This window comes from Triturus cristatus, chromosome 11 (assembly GCF_964204655.1).
Source record: "Triturus cristatus chromosome 11, aTriCri1.1, whole genome shotgun sequence".
Lineage (NCBI taxonomy): Eukaryota > Metazoa > Chordata > Amphibia > Caudata > Salamandridae > Triturus > Triturus cristatus.
The window spans coordinates 1070617341-1070635897 of NC_140594.1; the positions used below are offsets into that span (position 1 = coordinate 1070617341).

At 42.8% G+C, this 18557-nt stretch overlaps 1 protein-coding gene across 4 annotated transcripts in view; it reads left to right on the forward strand.

Moving 5' to 3' along the window:
- TBL1XR1 (TBL1X/Y related 1) overlaps positions 1-18557 on the forward strand; it is a 583295-nt gene that overhangs the window by 480601 nt on the left and 84137 nt on the right. For all 4 annotated transcript variants that reach the window (XM_085635413.1, XM_085635415.1, XM_085635414.1 and 1 more), the window contains exons 11-13: positions 3785-3845; positions 14402-14523; positions 14748-14822. In XM_085635413.1, coding sequence (XP_085491539.1) covers positions 3785-3845; positions 14402-14523; positions 14748-14822 — 258 coding nt within the window. The remainder of the gene's footprint in view (positions 1-3784; positions 3846-14401; positions 14524-14747; positions 14823-18557) is intronic.

The window sequence follows — 18557 nt, forward strand, 5'->3', positions numbered from 1 at the left end:
ACCTGACACCAGTCTTTTGTCCCCCAGACTTCTTTGAGCCTTGACAGGGGAAGAGCAGAAATTTCCAGAACCAGATGTCACAGTGATATAGGGAATCCCCCACTTCAGAGGGTGGCACCAGGTATACATGTTGGACCGCCTGAACCACTCTTCAGTACATTCCTGCGGACATTACAAAAAGGACTGCTTTGTTTCCCTGAGTACTGCCCTGCTGCTTGAGGCCTGCCGTATTCCCCTGAGGTCTGCTGTGCTACTTGAGGCCTCCCTAGTTCCCCGGAGGAGTGGCCTGCTGCTTGAGGCCGCCCTGACCTCTGAGAAGTAAGATTGGACCTATTCCCTGCATCCAAGGCTACCTGAGTAGCTCTAAAGGTAAGTTGGCTGACCTCCTTTTCTGAACTACGATGCCACACGCAGCTCCAGAAGCCTTCCTGCAACCCCGTAGCTGACCTGCTGTGCTGAACTTGCAACTGGACGTGCCTGCGCCTTGTTGACCTCGGCTAGTGATTCCCTGATCCCAAAAGGTGCCTGCTGATGTCCTGGCCTCTTTGCTGGCAGCAGAGTGCACTCCCAGTCAAGAAAAGGAGAAATCCTGATGTTTAGAGCTCTTCGTGATCGCAAATGGGCCTGTTCGCGCTGAGACTCTGCTGCCTGTGACGACCCTCCAATGCGAAGCTCCAGTGAACCAGACTCTTTGCTCTACAGTGTCCTCCAGCGACGACTGGCAATGTGAGATCTGCATTCTGGGTTACAGCAATGAAAGCCAACGGTGACCGCTAGTGTGAAGCTCCCGCAACGACCATCCACAACACAAGGCCTCCTCTACATGCCACAGCAACAACACTCCCTGCTCCTTGTGGCCTCTTCCACCCCAAATGGAACTCTTCGCACCACACTTTGAGAAGGTAACTTTTTCAAAAAGACTAACCTGGTCCCTGTATTCCGCCCGGGATCCATCGCGGTTGGCCTGAGCTTGTGATGTTCTTCCAGTCTTGCAGGACCGGATGACCACGAGTGACACTTTGTGCTTTTAGGCGATATAGTTACCTAAAAGTTTGAAACTGAATGTCTCTGGTTCTATTGATTGGATTTTTGTCGTTCTGGTAGTGTTTTATTTATGAAAATGTACTTTATCATTTTACATTGGTTTGAGATGTTTCTTGTATTGTGTTTTAACTTTATTGCTCTTTGTGTATACTTCACACATTGCCTCTAGGTTAAGCCTGCCTGGTGGCTAGCTGCCAGAGCGTGAAGTACAGTTACATTTGGTGGCTATTGTGGTTCACCCTGACAAGGGATGTGATTGTTACCCAGTGGGTCTTGCACCCATTCAACCAATAAGTCAATTTCTTACAGTTGTGTATCAATTTCTAATATATGACTTCAAAGTATTTAGAAATCAACCACAAGGCAGCCTCTACACCTTAAGATCAGTACCACATCTCATAGACTGCACCAGATGCCTTTCGCCAGACAGTCCGTCTTCAAACAACTGTGAATAATGCACAAGGCGATAAACGGGAAAACACCAGTATTTTTACAGCTGAGACTAAAAAGATCTATGCCCATAAAAGGACACTGCTTGCCATATTGGTCACAGAAGTAACTGATCTGCCTTAGTTTGCTGGTGCACCCTTTCCCTACCAAACTTTGATATTAATTTTCTTGAAATATAGAGGCTAGTGTAAATCACGTGGAATTTAAAATGTTGTTAAAATCTTGCCTATTCCCCAGTTGATATGGGGTATACAATAAAGTAAGGATTTGATCATAAACAGGAAATGTGGACTTGGTGAAACACTCAGAAACCTGTACGGTCCCATAATTCTTACTGTGAGCTTCTAAACAGGAAATGTGGACTTTGTGAAACACTCAGAAACCTCCCATAATTCTCACTATGACCCCAAAATTGTGATGTCCCAGAAAAACATTTCATGGACAAAGGTGAAATACCAGGTTACATCTGGAAAAAGAGGATAGAGTCTATCATACACATCTACCGAGACCTTTACAACATCTATGAAATATTGGACAACGTTCAGATGTCACATAACCTGCAGGCTACACCTCTAATTAAAAATAAGCCTTGAATTAAATTGTCGTCTTGTACTGCTTGGGGTGACACCAAATGTTGAATGAGTTGGGTAAAAAGTCTATTTCATATCCCTGCTATCGGAATCTAAATCCATCCATGTCTCCTTCTGCCTTCTAGTTCTTGGCCTTCCAAACGTACTTTTACAAAGCTGCTCTTACCGGATGTATAAGCATGACCCAAAATTGTGTTCTCTAACACTACTACTGCCATCCACTATTAGTGCACTAGGACAGCTAAACAATAGAATACACATTCACTCATTTCCTTTTATCACCGACCCAATTAGAAATGTGTATCGATACATAACTAAAGCATCTCTGAATAACTCCTCCAGATTAGAAATTGCATGCAATTAATTTATATTCATGTTGCGTAACCTGTGACTAATACAATAAACACTAAAACAAGTTATTCTGGGCCCCACTCAGCAGCTTGCTCTTCGTTGCAAAGCACCTCAGTGTCTTGTTGGGGGGGGGGGGGGGGGGGGGGGGGGATACAGGTGTGCGAGTGAATAAAACTCCTGTATGAAGTGCACCTCTGGATAAACTCAGGTTGTACTTTTGTAATTGGTGTGAACAGGGGGAGAGAGGTGCAGCAGTAACATACTATACTAACCCCCACCCCACCTCCCAAAAAGAAGCCCGGAACCGTTTTTTTACCTTTGTGCCCATTGTAGCTAAAGTCACGCATAGGACTTCTACGAGACTGGACCTGAACCTCTTGCTTTAGCCTCGCCTATGGGTCAGTGGCACAGATGCAGACCACATGGCTGTAGTTGCACAGGCATGTGGTCCAGACTGGTTGTGGTGGGGTTAGGAGGGAAGGAGAGGGTGAGTGGTGTATCGATAATCTGAGGTTTGTCAGTTAACAGGATTATAATTCCCAATTCCGCTGTCAAAAACTGTTAACACTAGCACATTGACAAAGCAACCAAGCCTTCTATAATTTTGGTACTAGTGTTTGAGAGCCCAGGTAAATGCTTTGTGCACTTTAGCTCCAAGTCTACCACAATAATGAACTATCTGTCCGGAATCTTGCCGTGGCATTTTTCCTTCATACCTTCAGCAGGTCCAAAAGGGGACATAATTCTCCTTGGGTCCAGGGTCTTGTTTTTCTTCATTGGGTTGTGGGAAAAGTGAAGGCCCTGGCTCTTTAAGGAGACATAGGAGGGTTCTTGTGTCTAAAGTCATCTGTGGCGATGGCATACGAATGCTATTAGCAGCATGCTCGGGTGGGGGAGGGGGGCAGGTGGATGGAGAGGGGATTCTAGTTGAGTTGTGCAAAATTTCTGACATAAAAATAAAACATGCATTTGGCTAACGATTTAACATCAGCCATTTCTGTTGTGTATCTTGTCAAAATCCTGATTATTAAATTATATTAAAGTAAATCTACCATTTAGCAAAAGAGCCTAAAGCAAGTCGTTGTTTTTGGGCCACCGAGGCAGTGAGCAGTTAATATACAGATTAATACTATGGTTTGATTTTACACTGCTTACTGTTAAATTATTTTCATGCACTTTACAAAAGCAAAATTTGTTGGACACTGACTTGACCATGGCTGTAAAGCAATCTGTAGGTCCTTGATGCAGTTGCACTACAGTATCCTATTACTAATTTTAGAATGCATTTTACCAAAACCTTATTGTACTAAATACGTTGATCTTCATTTTTTTTTTTTTTTTTTTTAAAGACCACAATCATTTGGGACGCACACACTGGAGAAGCCAAACAGCAGTTTCCTTTCCATTCTGGTGAGCCGGTCTTTCATTTGTCCTATTGCTTCAAACATTGCTGAAAAATTACTTGCAAGGGTTGTGTTACATTTATCACTTCCTTTTATTTTTGACTATGTGTTAAACATACTATAATTTTAGAAGACCCATTTTTATTGACCCTAACTGATAGCTAACAATGAATGCTAGTTGAGAAACATTCAGGCATCAGCGTTCTAGCCCACTGTCTACTAAATAGTACCGCGAAGTTCCTTATGTTAAGTGTGAGACTCTATTTACTGCAGCAGACTTAATTCGATCAAGAACAAGTTACCTGTTTAATGGTGGAGAAACATGACAGTTTCCAGGGAAATTTGTTATCTCCTGTTTAATTTTGGGGCTAAGCTCCACTTGAGCTACACCCTTATAAGTTTTATTCATCAATTTCAGCGTTTTGTAAATGTATGCTTGCTGCCTTGTTTCCTCAGAGCACCCTCTTTTTAGGTACAAAGCATTGAACAATGACTTCCCTTTTAATTAGGAGGCACCCTAGTTAAGTGTATATTTTGGGACAGCCTACAAAAGTTGTGCTTCATGTTTTACTTTTCACTGAAAGGGCTCCTTCTGAACTGATAGCTTTTTTGGTTAGTCGAATGGCTCAAAAGTGTGAACAGTTCTTGAAGATATATATTTTTTTTTTTAACACAAGGGAGGTTTGAATAAAAGGAGGTTTGCTTTAATGCTAGAATAATTTGTAATTTTGTTGTGATCTCATGAAAACTGCGAACGTGTTAATCAGCATGACTTAACACCTGTATGTATGTGTGTGTGTGTGTGTGTGTGTGTATATATATAATCTGCATGAAAAATGTCCTAGCTAATGTAAGTTTCAGTCCTGATGAGGACACACAAGAAAGGATTATGCTCTTCTTTCTTCATTTATTACAAACAGCAGCCATGTCAAAAAACACAATAACAGACTTCGTTTCCCATAAATTCTGGGAAAATGAAAAGTTAATGATCCAGTGGGACGCCAGGATATGCATTCATCCGCTCTTGTCCCCTCTCTATTTCCCTCCTCCTTCTTGCGACAGATGCTGGTAGTGGAAGTTCTTAATCCTGTTTGGAGGACTTCAGTCCTGCAATAATCCACATGCACCTCCAAAAGGGAAAACAATACAAGTGACACTATTACAATGAGTATGAACTAAGGACTTCTGGTCCCCAGCTATAGATCACATCCGAAAGCAGTTTACTGCCAAAACAGCAAGTCAATTACTTACACCAAATAGATCCACTGTGCTCGGGTGGGCAACAATGAGAAACATTGGGTGGGGTAATTCTCTCTCCAGGACCCGGAGGTGGTCATTATGTTAGGTTAAAGCTCTATCCACCACTAGAGCTGCAATGTAGGGAACTTTCTTGAAGTAGAACCTTTTAAAGGTCGAATCCGAAGACCAGTCCGCCGCATTCAAAATATCCTCCAAACGAGCTCAGAGGGCGAAGGTCTTTAATGTCATAACCCCACTGGTGGAATATGCTCGGCATATCTTTGTGTCAATGCCTGCCTCTTAAATGTTCCAAAGCCCCCATCGTGCAGTGATTGGGGAAGAGACTGCCTTAAACTGTTTTCGAAGGGCAGTGAGCAACTGTCTTTTCCCATTGGGACGAATCTCCTAAGTCCAGACTTAATACAGCTTGATACATCGGACCATACACAGCGTTGGGGAACCCGGAAAAGCCGGTCTGAAATCAGGTGTGAGCTACACTTTGTTCGCCTGAAGACATGAAAGGGGATCCCACCTGGGGTAAGAGTCCTTCCCGTAATATCTAAGGCCTGGACATCCGACACACTCCTGCAAGAGATCCCAGATAAGAGTGTCTAACTCGGTTTGCATGAATGATATTTGTTGCTTGGCCATGAGATAAAAAGGTTCAAGACCTTATTGACATCCCAAAAGAGTGGAGTATCTCGGCTCCGTAGGAAGAGACAAACTGTTGCTTCCCACCAGGGCATTCCCCGCAGAAATTGCGATTGAAAAATACTGACCGAATTGTAGGCCATCCCATTCAAAGCCAGTGAGGCCAAAAAATATAGGATATCTGTCCCCATGGGATCTAGGTTCCGTAGCTGGCACCAACCCAACCATCGAGACCAAGCCAATCAGTAGCATTTGACTCTACTGTCTCCCCAGGCTAGAGGGAGAAGGTCTGCAACACTTTTCGAAAATCTCGTTTGGCAGTCCCTGGAACGTGTTTCGCCACCACTGAAACCTAGTATTCGAGGCAATGCTCCCCAAAATTCTTGGCCTGATCTCCAAGGGCACTGGACTGAGTGCCTCTCCAGATAATTGATGTAACGTACTGCCGCTAAATTGTTGGTCTCTAGGAGAACTCAACCCTGTGTACGGTCCCTGGTCCAGCACTTCACTACGAAGGGACCCGCTATCAGTTCTAGGCAATTTATATATAGGAACTGCTCTGTGGCTGACCATCTGCCACCCGTGGTGAACTCCCCACAGCACGCGCCCCCAACCAGGGGGATCATTCGATCATGAGATGCCGTTGGGATCCGAAGAGGACGCACCCGTTCCTGTCCTCCATGTACGCGAGCCACCAGCGTAACTCGTCCTTGACCTCTCCTGAGAGAGGGACATTTTGGGAAGTACATAAGGCCGTGGTGCAAATGAGATGCCTTCAACCATTGGAAGGCATGGAAATGCAAGGGTCCTGTGACGATTGCCTTTAATGGAGAATGAAAGGGAAACAACCACTCTGGCAATTTGTTGGATGAAGGTAGCCAACTTGGACGGGGTCCTGCACACCTCATGCTGTATCTTGGCCAACTTCCGGGATGGCAGACTCGGAGTAGTCTCCACCAAGATGATCACAAAGCCCAAGAAGGTAAGAGTTTGAAAAGGAGTCCAGGTGGATTTTTTGTTGTCCACAATGAACCCTAGTGACAGCGCACTAGGGCATTGGTCCATGAGGAGCATATCATCCAGTTACACTATAATGCATATCCTGGACGCCATTCGGTATTTGACCACCGGTTTGAGGACCTTGATGAAACACCAGAGGGCTGAGAAGAGGCTGAAGGGAAGGGACTTTAACTCAAGGGTCTGGCCTTCCCATTGGAATTGGAGGGGCTGCTGATGCGGCAGGAAGATTGAAATCTTCATATAAGCATACTTGAGATCTAATCGTACTAGTCAGTCTCTGGGCCTCAGGAGATTGCAAAGAAGATGGATGAGATGGATGCCCCCCATTTTGAAGTGACGAAAGACCAGTCATTCGTCAAATTTCCAGAGATTGATCACTGTGCGCTGGCCCCAGTCCCGTTTTTCCACCAGAAAAAGATTGCTTAGGAAACCTGAAGGGTGAGGCAACGGACGGGAGAATGGCCCCTTTGTGTAAGGAGTTCCTGGATCTCTTCCTGGATAAGGGCGGCCTCTTGAGAAGTGGATGGGACAAGGAGTAACAGGTTGGAAGAAGACCCACAGAATTCTATGTGGAAACCCTGAATGGTTTGAAGCACCCAGGTGTTGGATGTGAGATTCCTCCAGCTGTCTACGAAATGCATCAAACCGCTTCCCAAACGCCTGTGGCAAATGAGAGTTCCACTCACCTTGTGGGTTAGTGGATGGGCCTCCACCTCAGGAACGGTTGCTAGATCCCCCTGTGCAATGGATGTCCTCTGGTTGGGTAGTTTCCTCAAAAGCCGGAGGAGTCCTGCCATTGACCCTGCCGGGAGGGTTGACCTCCATTGGGGGCATGAGACTGAAGGTGGCCGGTCGTTCGCCCCCTTGTCGTGGACGGCCCCAGTAAATTCCCATGGGTTGGAAATTCTCTTGAAAGACTATTGAGCTTTGTCTAGTGAATTGAACGTTGAAACAAATTTCCCAAGCTCTTTGGCGAAGGGTTCGTCGAAGAGACTGCCCTGTCCGATCCGTCCGGCTTCCGATGTCACCAGATCTCCAAGTTTGGGGTCATTCTTTAACAGGAGTGATCTGCACCTCCCGGTAGGGATGGCGCAGTTGGCGTTGCCCCGGAAAATAATGCCATGCAGGGCCCAGCCAGAAAGCACTTCTTAGGAAATGAGTGCTCCAATGCCTTAGCATCTTCTGCCATTTCCAATATTTTGGTCAGTGACCTGGTCACATCTAGGAGCTTATCCTGGCTTGACCACCAGGAGCGGTCAGTATCCTTTTTTGGGTTCCTGATGTATTTGGCCAGAAAGATTCCCATTCTGGCATCAGAGTTTGGTGCCTTGCTGTTCAAAGAGGGCTGGGGAGCTTCGCCTGAAGAAGGTTCTGTATTTCTTTGTTGAGGAACTTGTGCAGACTCCCTGCCACATACGTGACTACCGTGTCCCCAGGGGTCCACTCAGAGGATTGAGGAATGCATTAACTCCTCGGGATCGAGCAGATCGGACTGTGGTCCGGGGGTCCCTTCCGTCGTAAGGCAGGTCCATTCTGTGGTGTGGGTCACTGGTCGACAGGACCGCTTGCGATTGGAATCGCAATCAGACCCTGTATGGAATCCATCTGAGGCAGGGAGAGGTGAAGGGAGCATAGCACCTCCTGTAATTGAAAGGCCATCAGGGGCATCTAGTATTGGTGGAGAGGGAGTTCGTGGCCTAGAAACTCTTTCTTGAGCCTGGAAAATGCATCCCGGTCTACACCAGAGACCTGCAGGTGTTTGAGAGGGTTCTTGGTGGGCGTGGCAATGGGCAACCCTCTAGGTATAGGGGCTGCAGGCCCAGGTAGGTCGTCCCTTGGTGGGAGTGGTTGTTGGCACTTCTGCGCCATTTTAAGCAAATTCTTCTCCAAGGGCGCCACCGTGTCCGAGACCGCCTTATGTATTGAGGCGTCCTCTGAATCGCAGAATTTCTGTGACTGGGAAATAGGAGATCTTCTCTGTATAGCAGTCGTCCTACCCCTACATGAGGGCTTATGGTAATTATGCCCATAGACTGAGCAGGTAAGGAAATAGGCGGTAAACCACGAAGGTCGAGAGGGAAGTTATCAACTGGGCGGGGGTACCCAGAAGTGTTTAGGTAGCTCAATGCTACAGTAACTACGAGTATTATGCCAAGTGTAAGTGGCTACAGTCCTCTACAGACACCGCGTCCTTAGATGCAATGGGTCTTATTCACCACCTAGGTTGTGTCTGAAATTGCAAAGGGAGGGAAGTCACTGCTACAAGAGTGTACAGACCCTGCAGGGCATCAGGACTCCAGGCAGGTTGGGGCCAGCACCAGTTCTCCAAACTTTAGCTCGAATGGAGATGCTCGGCAATGTGGGGCAAGTGCTGACGTGCTCTCCAATCCGTGGACCCGTGATAAGTGTTCTCGCCCCATGTGAGGAGAACAAGCACAGAACAAAGCAGCTGTGAAAGGAGCGTCTCAGCATTCCCATGGACTTTGTAAAGTGAATAAGGCATATCCTGACATCCCATTGAATGATAAACTTTTCTTTTAATTTTCCCTGGGTTTATGGGAAATGAAGTCCGTTATTGTCTCTTTGACCTGGCTACTGTTTGTAATAAAGAAAGAAGTGCATAATCCTTGCCTCTGGGTCCTGACATAGTCTGGTAGGGTTGGGTGAAATACAGGTTTGGACCGGGTAGTGTTGCCAGTGTTCACAAGGATAGTGGTTTTCTGGCCTGGATAGCTTTGCTGCGAAATGTATGAGCTTTGAATTGTATCTATATATTTATTTTTTTTATCTGGGAGGCAATGGACCTCTTTCAAGTATGTGTTTAATGGGGCTTGCCTTTCAGGTTCCAGCATGTCTTCACCTCTTATTATCTAACCTCTGTAGCGTTGTGATTTCAGTTTTTGGTTGGGCTTTAGAATATTATGTTTCTGTGCTCAAATCTAGATGCAATGTATGATTTTGCTTGTCGCTTCGGAGCAGGAACTCAGTAGCGAAATTGTCTTCTACAGAATTCCAGGTGAAAACTTGAAACCTCTCCTTGCCTTGAAGCTCTGTGCCTAGAATCCAGTGCCAAATATTCCAGTTTCCTAATTTAGGGAATATTGCCTGTAGGGAGGGTCCTTCTTCAAAGATTTTTGTGCAGAGATGTTCAAAATGCGTAGTCTCTGATATATGGTGACCGGAGAGAACCACAAACTAGTAAGTCTTAGTCCTGAAAAGACAGCCCTGAAGACTTGCGAGTTTGGCTTGGTTCAGTCAATTAAATTGGATTCCTTAGCCAGCTGTGAGGTAATGGAATGACTGACTAGTTGTGTACATGTGTGCCCCTGCCCACATTGCACTAGGAGACCAGAGTGATAAGGAGAGCTCTGAAGTATCGGTTAATTGTGGTAACTTTTCAAACTCTCTAAAACTTTATAGTGTCCACAATAGTGGACCAGAGTGCTTCAAATCAAGGTAATTGACTGTCTTAGACTTTCTAGATTGTTTGAAGTATCCCAGTGGCTGGCAGCTTCCCATTCACTGGCCAAAATTCAGTTTGTTGCTACCCCCAACGGTGGACGTTGAGGATAGAAGAAAATTCTGTCTCACGGGATTTTCTCTTAATTCTTTAATATTATTGTCTCTCATTAGCTGGATGCCTGGTAGATTGCTTTTAAAAATATTTTTACAATGAAAACCTGCCTGTAATACGCAGCTTTTTCTGTTACTTTATTTCTTCTAAAAAGTAGATCCTTGTAACTGGTCTTTGCAGCCAAATATGTTGCAGTTTTAATTTGGCTAATTGGATTTATATGTATAAACTGGCATGTGTTCATTGTGAACATTAACCCCTTGCGTGCGGGTTTATTTCTCCCGCTGTGCGGGAGAAATAAACGGCGTTCGCGCGCACACGCCCACCGTTATGCACGACGGCCGGGAGACGTCGTGCGCACACAAGGGGTTAAAAAAAGAAAGAAAACGTATTGAAGAATTTCAGAAATTTTCCGCTGTGTTGTGTTCAGACGAATGGCCATGATAAAGAACTACAGTAACTGGTAAGAAATATTTCAATTTTTATGTTGCTTTTTTCAAATTTTCTCACTTTAATCCAAATAACGCTTTTTCATATGCAACCAGTGAGCCTTATTGAATTATATATTTTTTTATAAATAAACTAAGCAAGGTCATGGATCAATATGGCTGCTTCCTAGTGGAACTCTGGACGACTGCAAGGTTTGTTTGGCTCGAGAAGCCATTATCGTGGCCTATTCTACTGGGGGAGAGATTGGTGCTAAAGCGCAGATTCGAGTGCGAGCACTGCCCGTTCCTCTCCTCCTTTCTCATCGCAATGAAGCAGGCCGTTAGTGGCGGAGTGCGGGAGGCCACCGCACCTACAGTGAGGCGACCATTGAGCTGGGTGGTGGGGTGATTGACTGGTATTATACCCGCACCACCCAGTTTTCTACCTCCATGTTCAGTATGTGTGGACCTCTTTCTGCTGCACCCACACTGAGAACGCAAAGACGGCACTGGGTGGCACACTGTCTCGGCGCAGGTCAGCTAGCCCACAAAGCTCCTCCAGAAGAACTACAGATGAGGGTCCATTAACTCTAAACGCCCCCCCCCCCCTCAGTTTCTTTTTAAGCATAGGACTCTTACCCCTTTTATCATTGAGCGATGACAGCTCCTGCTGCTCCTCACAAGACTTTACCTTGACCCTTTTGATTCACAATTGAAGAAAAATGCACCCCCACAAACTTGTCATTTCTTTAAATGATGCCCCTAACCCATGCCCCCCGTGTCTGGTGCAAACTGCTCAAAGGGAGGCATTTGAAGGAATGATCACCATGGGATTGCTGGTGTTGCAAGGAACTGTGACAGTGACATAGAAGCCCTGTCTTAAGGGATGGGTGGAGAGGTGATAAAACTCATTATTTGGGGAGAGTTGGAGAATTGCATTTCTAAGAGGAACGGCAGAATCTTTGATTTGTCTATGGTGGCTCACTTTGACTTCTGCTGGTATTATAGGCTCTGACCATTACTTACACTCACAATAATGGTTGCTGGAACTGCCTCTCATCAAGTACTTTTTACTGAAGTGGTGGGTAGAACGAAGGCAGTAAGAACACAAATGTCACAGGAGGCCTCCTTTGAGGCTATTAATAAAATCACTGCAGTGGGGTATAGGCTGGGCTCCATGGGCACAATATTGTGGCAGATCATGCCACCAAAATAAAGACTTTCCAAACGGAAATTTCTTCAATATAAGAGTGGAGGGGATGAAGAACAGGATCAATGCAATTGAAAATTAGCTTGAAAAACACCTGTGGTTGAGACATCTGGTATCGTAGACAAAATGTGACAGACCTCAAATATCGAGCACAACGCAGAAACATCAGAGTATATGGGATTCTAGAGAAGTTTGATGTTAGAGGTTTTCTGGTTGACCTTCTCATTCGCCTTATGGATCTGATATTCCTGACTGGAACTGCAGAGAGCATACCGTATCCCGAGCAGGATGCTATTCACGAGACAAACCACACTTGATTATAGCTTGCTTCCTTCAACATGAAATCGTGCGGCAGGGATCACTGACATCACATATACATGGGCCATATGAACTGGAAGATCACACAACCCATATTACTGCTGATTTTGTAATAGACACCGTCAGAAGGAAGCACTCCCTATTCTTATATCTAATCAAGACCCCCTTCTCAAGAAGTGGAATATTACATATGGACCCTTTACTCCGCAACGATGTTTCAGAATTCCTGTTATTTTTTTGTTAGAGGGCCTCAAAAGAGTTATTCTGTCCAGGGTACCCCCAACCCTACTTGGAATCTCAAATTATCTCAACAAGGTTGATAGGTCCCCTTTTTTAAGCCTCTACAGTCATGCCCCTCCAGTTTCTATCCTGGAAAGTTAAATTTTTCATTACTATCACTTTGCTTGGCCTGAACAGTGAGCTTCAGGCATTAATTCTAGAAGAACAATTCATCCAACTTCATAAAGACATGGTTGTACTATGTACCAATTCTAAATTCCTTCCAAAAGTGGTCTCCCAGTTCCAATTAAATCAATCCATTGAGTTACCAGTATTTTTCCCCAGCCTGATTCAGTTGCGGCAAAAGCGATAGAGTTCTTATTTATTATATTAACAGAACTCAACCATTTCTAAAAACACAACTTTTTGTTGCATTCTCAAAACCACATAAAGGAAGAGTAATTTCTAAATTAGGCATTTCACGCTGGATTGGAAAATGTATCCACACCTATTCTGCTAATGCTGAACTCGCTAGAAGGGAGCTTCCATGGCTGCCTCAGAGAATATATCCATATCTGAAATATGTAAGGCAGCTACATGGACCACACATGTACTCAAACATTACTGTGTGGATGCCATGGCCCATCAACAAGCAAATGTGGGCAAGGTGGTTCCAAGAACTTTATTTCAAACAACTGCAACCCACACAGGTTAGCCACCGATTATGGAGGAACACTCCTTTGCCTATGCTTAGTATGTGTATCTACAGCCACATATACCTCAAACATAAAATGTTACTTTCCCAGCATCAGTTTGTGGCATGTAGTACTGTAGATTCATATGTGCCCACCCTCCTCCCTGAATACCTTTGTGGATTGCAATTATATTTATGTACTTCTTACACTAGTTTCACATGGACACCTCACTAGGATACAGCATCCCTTACACCATCCTCACCAGCCAAGTGGAAAACAATCTAACAATGGAGTTGAGGGACCATGTGCATTGCAAGCAAGAGCAGTCACCACTATACCTCATGATTCGAAACACTTCTTCAAAGAAAAACAACTTGCACATTTCCTAGCCCAACACTAGATTGTGCACGTATGCTAAGCAAGTTAATCTACAGCACTACATGCCACAAACAGATGCTTACTGGTAAGTAACATGTTTTGTTTGTGTTGTTGCACAGAACATTACACCTCAGTCACAATCTACGAAGCTTCCTTTGATAAAACTTTGTATTTAATCTCATGCACCTGTGTAGCAGCACCTGTTTCTGATTGACTTCTTAAATGATGTGGAAGGATGTACTTACTTTCTCACACAAGGCTAATAAATGTTTGTTTTACTGTTTGTTTAGTTAGTATGACAGTAAAAGTTGATTGTTTGGCACATGGAGTTAGATTTTTTTACTATTAGGACATAGGGATGACTAAATAAAGATCAGATTCGTCTTAGTAGGTAAAGCTTAGAATCTTAGGTGTACTTTCTCACATCTGTAGTTTAAAGAGTCAATGGGATGTTTTAATCTGATGTCTGAAAAATATTTAGTAACACAAACACTTAATTTAATTTGAACTGTCGATGAAGTAGATAGTACTTTTCGGTTTACTCACCAAGGATAAAGTTCGGAACCACTCATCCATCACTGCCCAGTGGCCCAACGGTGCACTGCATATAAACTAGCTGCTGCTACTGTCTTTAATAACCTATCTCATACTCTTTCCTTGTGCATCCACCATTTCATCTGCTTGTTCCGAACAATGCATGAAAAGCAATGTATTTGATGAAAATGATGGCAACTGGTTCAAATTTAGAATTAATTTGTGTTTGCTCTGGTTTTATCCTTATTATAGTGGACACGTTTAATTTTTTGTCTAAATTAATTTTTCTTTTTCTAGCACCAGCATTAGATGTGGACTGGCAAAGTAACAATACGTTTGCCTCCTGTAGTACAGACATGTGTATTCATGTGTGTAAATTGGGGCAAGATAGGCCCATCAAAACATTCCAGGGACACACAGTAAGTTCCTTTTTATGACTTTTAATCATTTTTATTTGATCTATGTGAATAGTAAATGTACATTTAAAATTACATTACATTTAAGGCTTTTAATACACAAGTCTTAAATATAAATTATCAGTGTTATTGGGTGTTTGGAGTAATTCACAATACAGTGTTCTGGTTATCAGGTTATTTAAAACACTAAACCCAGATTGACCAAATGTTTTAATTGATCTCCTCAGAATGAAGTAAATGCAATCAAATGGGATCCAACTGGCAATCTTCTTGCTTCCTGTTCTGATGACATGACATTAAAGGTATGGTAGAGTCTCCCATTTAGTTATTGTCATGGTCCAAAGTTATTTTAGAGATTTCGATACTTTGCAGCTTTTAGGTCCTTAAAAATGGAAAATAAGCATGTCTGTGTTTTTGAATGTTTTGATATGTTGTCTAATATTTTATTGCAGCTTTTATATAGCTCTTACTACTGAAGCGCTTGCCTACATGTGTAGCATGCCATACTATGTAGTGTGTGGTTCGAAGGATACTGTCTGTTTTGTCGGTATGTGGGAAGTGTTTCCTTGTCATGCGTGATGGCCACTGAAGTGTGGTTATGGTATGGTACACAATGCGTAGCAGCGTTGTAGGTGACAGTGTGTGAGAGAGCGAGGCACTCCGTTTTATATTTTTCAGAATTCTTGTACCTCTGTACATCTTCGCAGGTCCCTTTAGGGTATTTCAAATGATAGTCTGGTTAGCTGGTTAGCTGGTTACTGCGCTGGATTGTCCAATCTGAGATTCTGTGCATAGTTGTGGTCGAGAGCTGGCATGATTATAGGGAGAGATAAGTGGAGTGCCCTTAAGCATATGAAAATGTGTAGGTTCATGCAGGTTGAGCGGTACAATATTCAATTATTAGAAAAAAGATACCCATACCATCCAGACAGATGGATGGGAGAAGGCACCTGCCCAAAACTGTTTGTCATAAGCCCGAAGACCATATGTAGATTTTTGCATGCAAGGGGAATAGGCAAAGTAATAATTGGGTCGTGTAGCAAGGGATTAAATCCAAAGTTATAGAAACTAAATGGGAGGACTAATTTTCAAACAAACTGCACAGTTAATTTAGTATTCAGTGACTGATTTTTGCCATAATACATATGACAAATTATGCAGAAGCATCTCAAAGCTTAGAAACTTTCAATTCAGTCTATCTATATATTAGTACAGAACGTGTTGCAATTATATGTTAAATCCTAAAGTCTCAGGAGGTAATACACTGTCAAGGCACTAGAGACAACATCATACATAAGGACTATTAGTAGTTTATCACACATGAATTAGAATTTAAACAGCCTGGCAAACATACCTGCTAGTTGTGAAAGAATATATAGGAACCAATTATTAAAAAAGTGAGGTAATGTACAAATCATTTAACTTCATTGACCAAGTATGACTACAAAGAGATGAACTAGTTTATATTTCTTTCTTTATTACTTGTTATTGTAAATCTTTGTATTAGAAAATTATTTCATTTTTTCAAAAGTTTATACAAAAAAACTCATATAGTGTCCTAACATATCTTTTCTAAGCCTTCCTTTGCCAACATATGGTTTTCAGAACACAATATTGTTGCATATTTGATCAAACAATTACATCACAGCTTATCTCAAACAAAAAAAGTGAATATTAAACATGGCTTTATTCAGTCAAGCCTTCCTTTGCCAACATATGGTTTTCAGAACACAATATTGTTGCATATTTGATCAAACAATTACATCACAGCTTATCTCAAACAAAAAAAGTGAATATTAAACATTGCTTTATTCAGTCTACGCGCGTTTCGGCGTTCAGCCTTCCTCAGGCGGCCATGATATTCATAACTCCTATAACATAATAGAGAAAAAGAACAATCTATAACAATTTGTACATACCTAATTATTCAAGTGCACATTTCATTAAAAAGGACCTACATTGACCCTATACATATATACATCTTATTTACAAAAAACAAACAACAAACTACAAACACATGCCATCTCCAATTACATTAGCAGGACTCAAAATAATTTGTCCCTTGTAGTACATAACCCACTATGCATGTCACATTACTACATTATTTCTTCTTCTATTTAGCCTGGCTGCTCATGTGTAACGCAGATGGATACAGAGACTGCCTATTTTATTTATATCAATCTTGCGTTCATATTTTGAGTTCATGAGGCTTAAAGTATTGGGCTGGGAACAAAATGCTCCGTGTCAACCTCTTTTTCTCACTAATGGGCCAAAGACCGTCCCAGTATTTCTATAGACAAAGCGACCAGCCAACCATCTTTAGTAATCCTATTTCTTTTAGGAACAAAGTAACTTAATCAACACTGTGAGTGAAACTAATTTGGATCCCCTTGCAATATTCATAACAGCAATACCGTGCTACTATTGTTACCTTGGCTTTTCTCATGTCCCAGGTTTCAGATGGAAAGAGTGCACACTTCTCCCTACTTGATAGATATTAGATTCTATCCTGTTATATCATTCTATCCTGTTATATCGTTTCAAATATTGGTATTTCTGTAGTGGGGCGGGCACCAGCGTGTCTATCAGGCAGTCACCATACAAGCGGCCATGAATACTCTAAAGTATCGACAAATGAACACAAAGTAAAAGAAAGAGAACAATGCATGAAGATTGCAATCACGATGTGAACCGCTCTAGTTGCTCATTAATCTTATAGTGCTAATTGCACTTACTAGCAAACATTCCGGTATTCCAAACGCCTGTCATCTAGCTGTTCTCACGCACTTTAAAAGAACTGTATTCGTTTGTTTGCTGTGTCACCGCGTCATCTAAACAGAAGTGCGTAAAGTTAATTAGTCCTGCTTTTAAACGAGGGCGTGCCGCAACTCCTTGTTACTACGGTTCATTTTATAATTAAGGGAATCTCAGGACAGCGCGATCCCGTTACACTTACCCGGTCACATTCATGTGTTCCGAGTGCCCGTCGTCTGATTATTTCCAACCGCTTTTAAGGCGTGTCGTAATGTATTCGCTTTTCAGATATGCAGCCGCATAATCACGTAATCTAAACACAAGCGCATACAGTCAAATTAATGCCGCTTCGAAATAGAGCGTGCCGAAACAAAGTCTAGTCTACGGTTCATTCAGAAATCTAGGAGTTATTTGAACAATGCGATCCCATTAAACTTACCCGGTTACATTAGTCTTCCCTCCCTTTCGGTTCGAAATGAGTTACCGAGGTAGAAACGGGACTAGGCATCAGGACGTTCTATATATCCCCTAAACTCTATGCTGATTGGTCAAATCCTGTCAGCGTGGATACAAAGCCTCCAATGGCACTAGTTAATTCATTAAAGGGATATGCATACCGAAAATATTCTATAAAGGGATCCATCATCTTTGGGAATCGCCAGACAATATCGTTATAAAAATTATAACAAGCGACTGGTATAGGTATGAAACCAAATTCTTTTTGGGATAACGATGCTGAAAAAAATCTGACCATATAGATGATAAAATATAGAGTCCCTTGCTATGCACCAAGCTGTCTATTTGGCTTACTTCTCTGACTGATATCTTTGAATCTGGGACATACTAGTGTTTGTGATGTCAAGAAGTCATTAACTATTATAGCGGATGGCTTGACTCCACGGAATCTCATTGTTTAATCCTCTCTTATACGTATCCAGAGAGAATATCCAATAAACCTCTCTCCTTTTTCGGATTTCAGTTCCTTGTGGTCCACTGACATTAATTTTCTCTAGGATCAGCCATCGAATATCTTCTATAGTATGCCTATACTCAATGAAATGTTGGACCAGTGGCGCTTGTAATTTCTTTGTCCTAATCGCTGACCTATGTTCCGTTAAGCGGGTTGCCATTGATCTTGATGTCTCCCCTACATAGGTTTTATTGCAGGGACATAAAACGGCGTAAATTATGTTGGTGGATTTACAATTGGTCAAACTTTGTAGGTCTATTTTGACTCCATTGATGGAGTATTGTTTCACTTCTAATGCAGAATTACAAGCCAG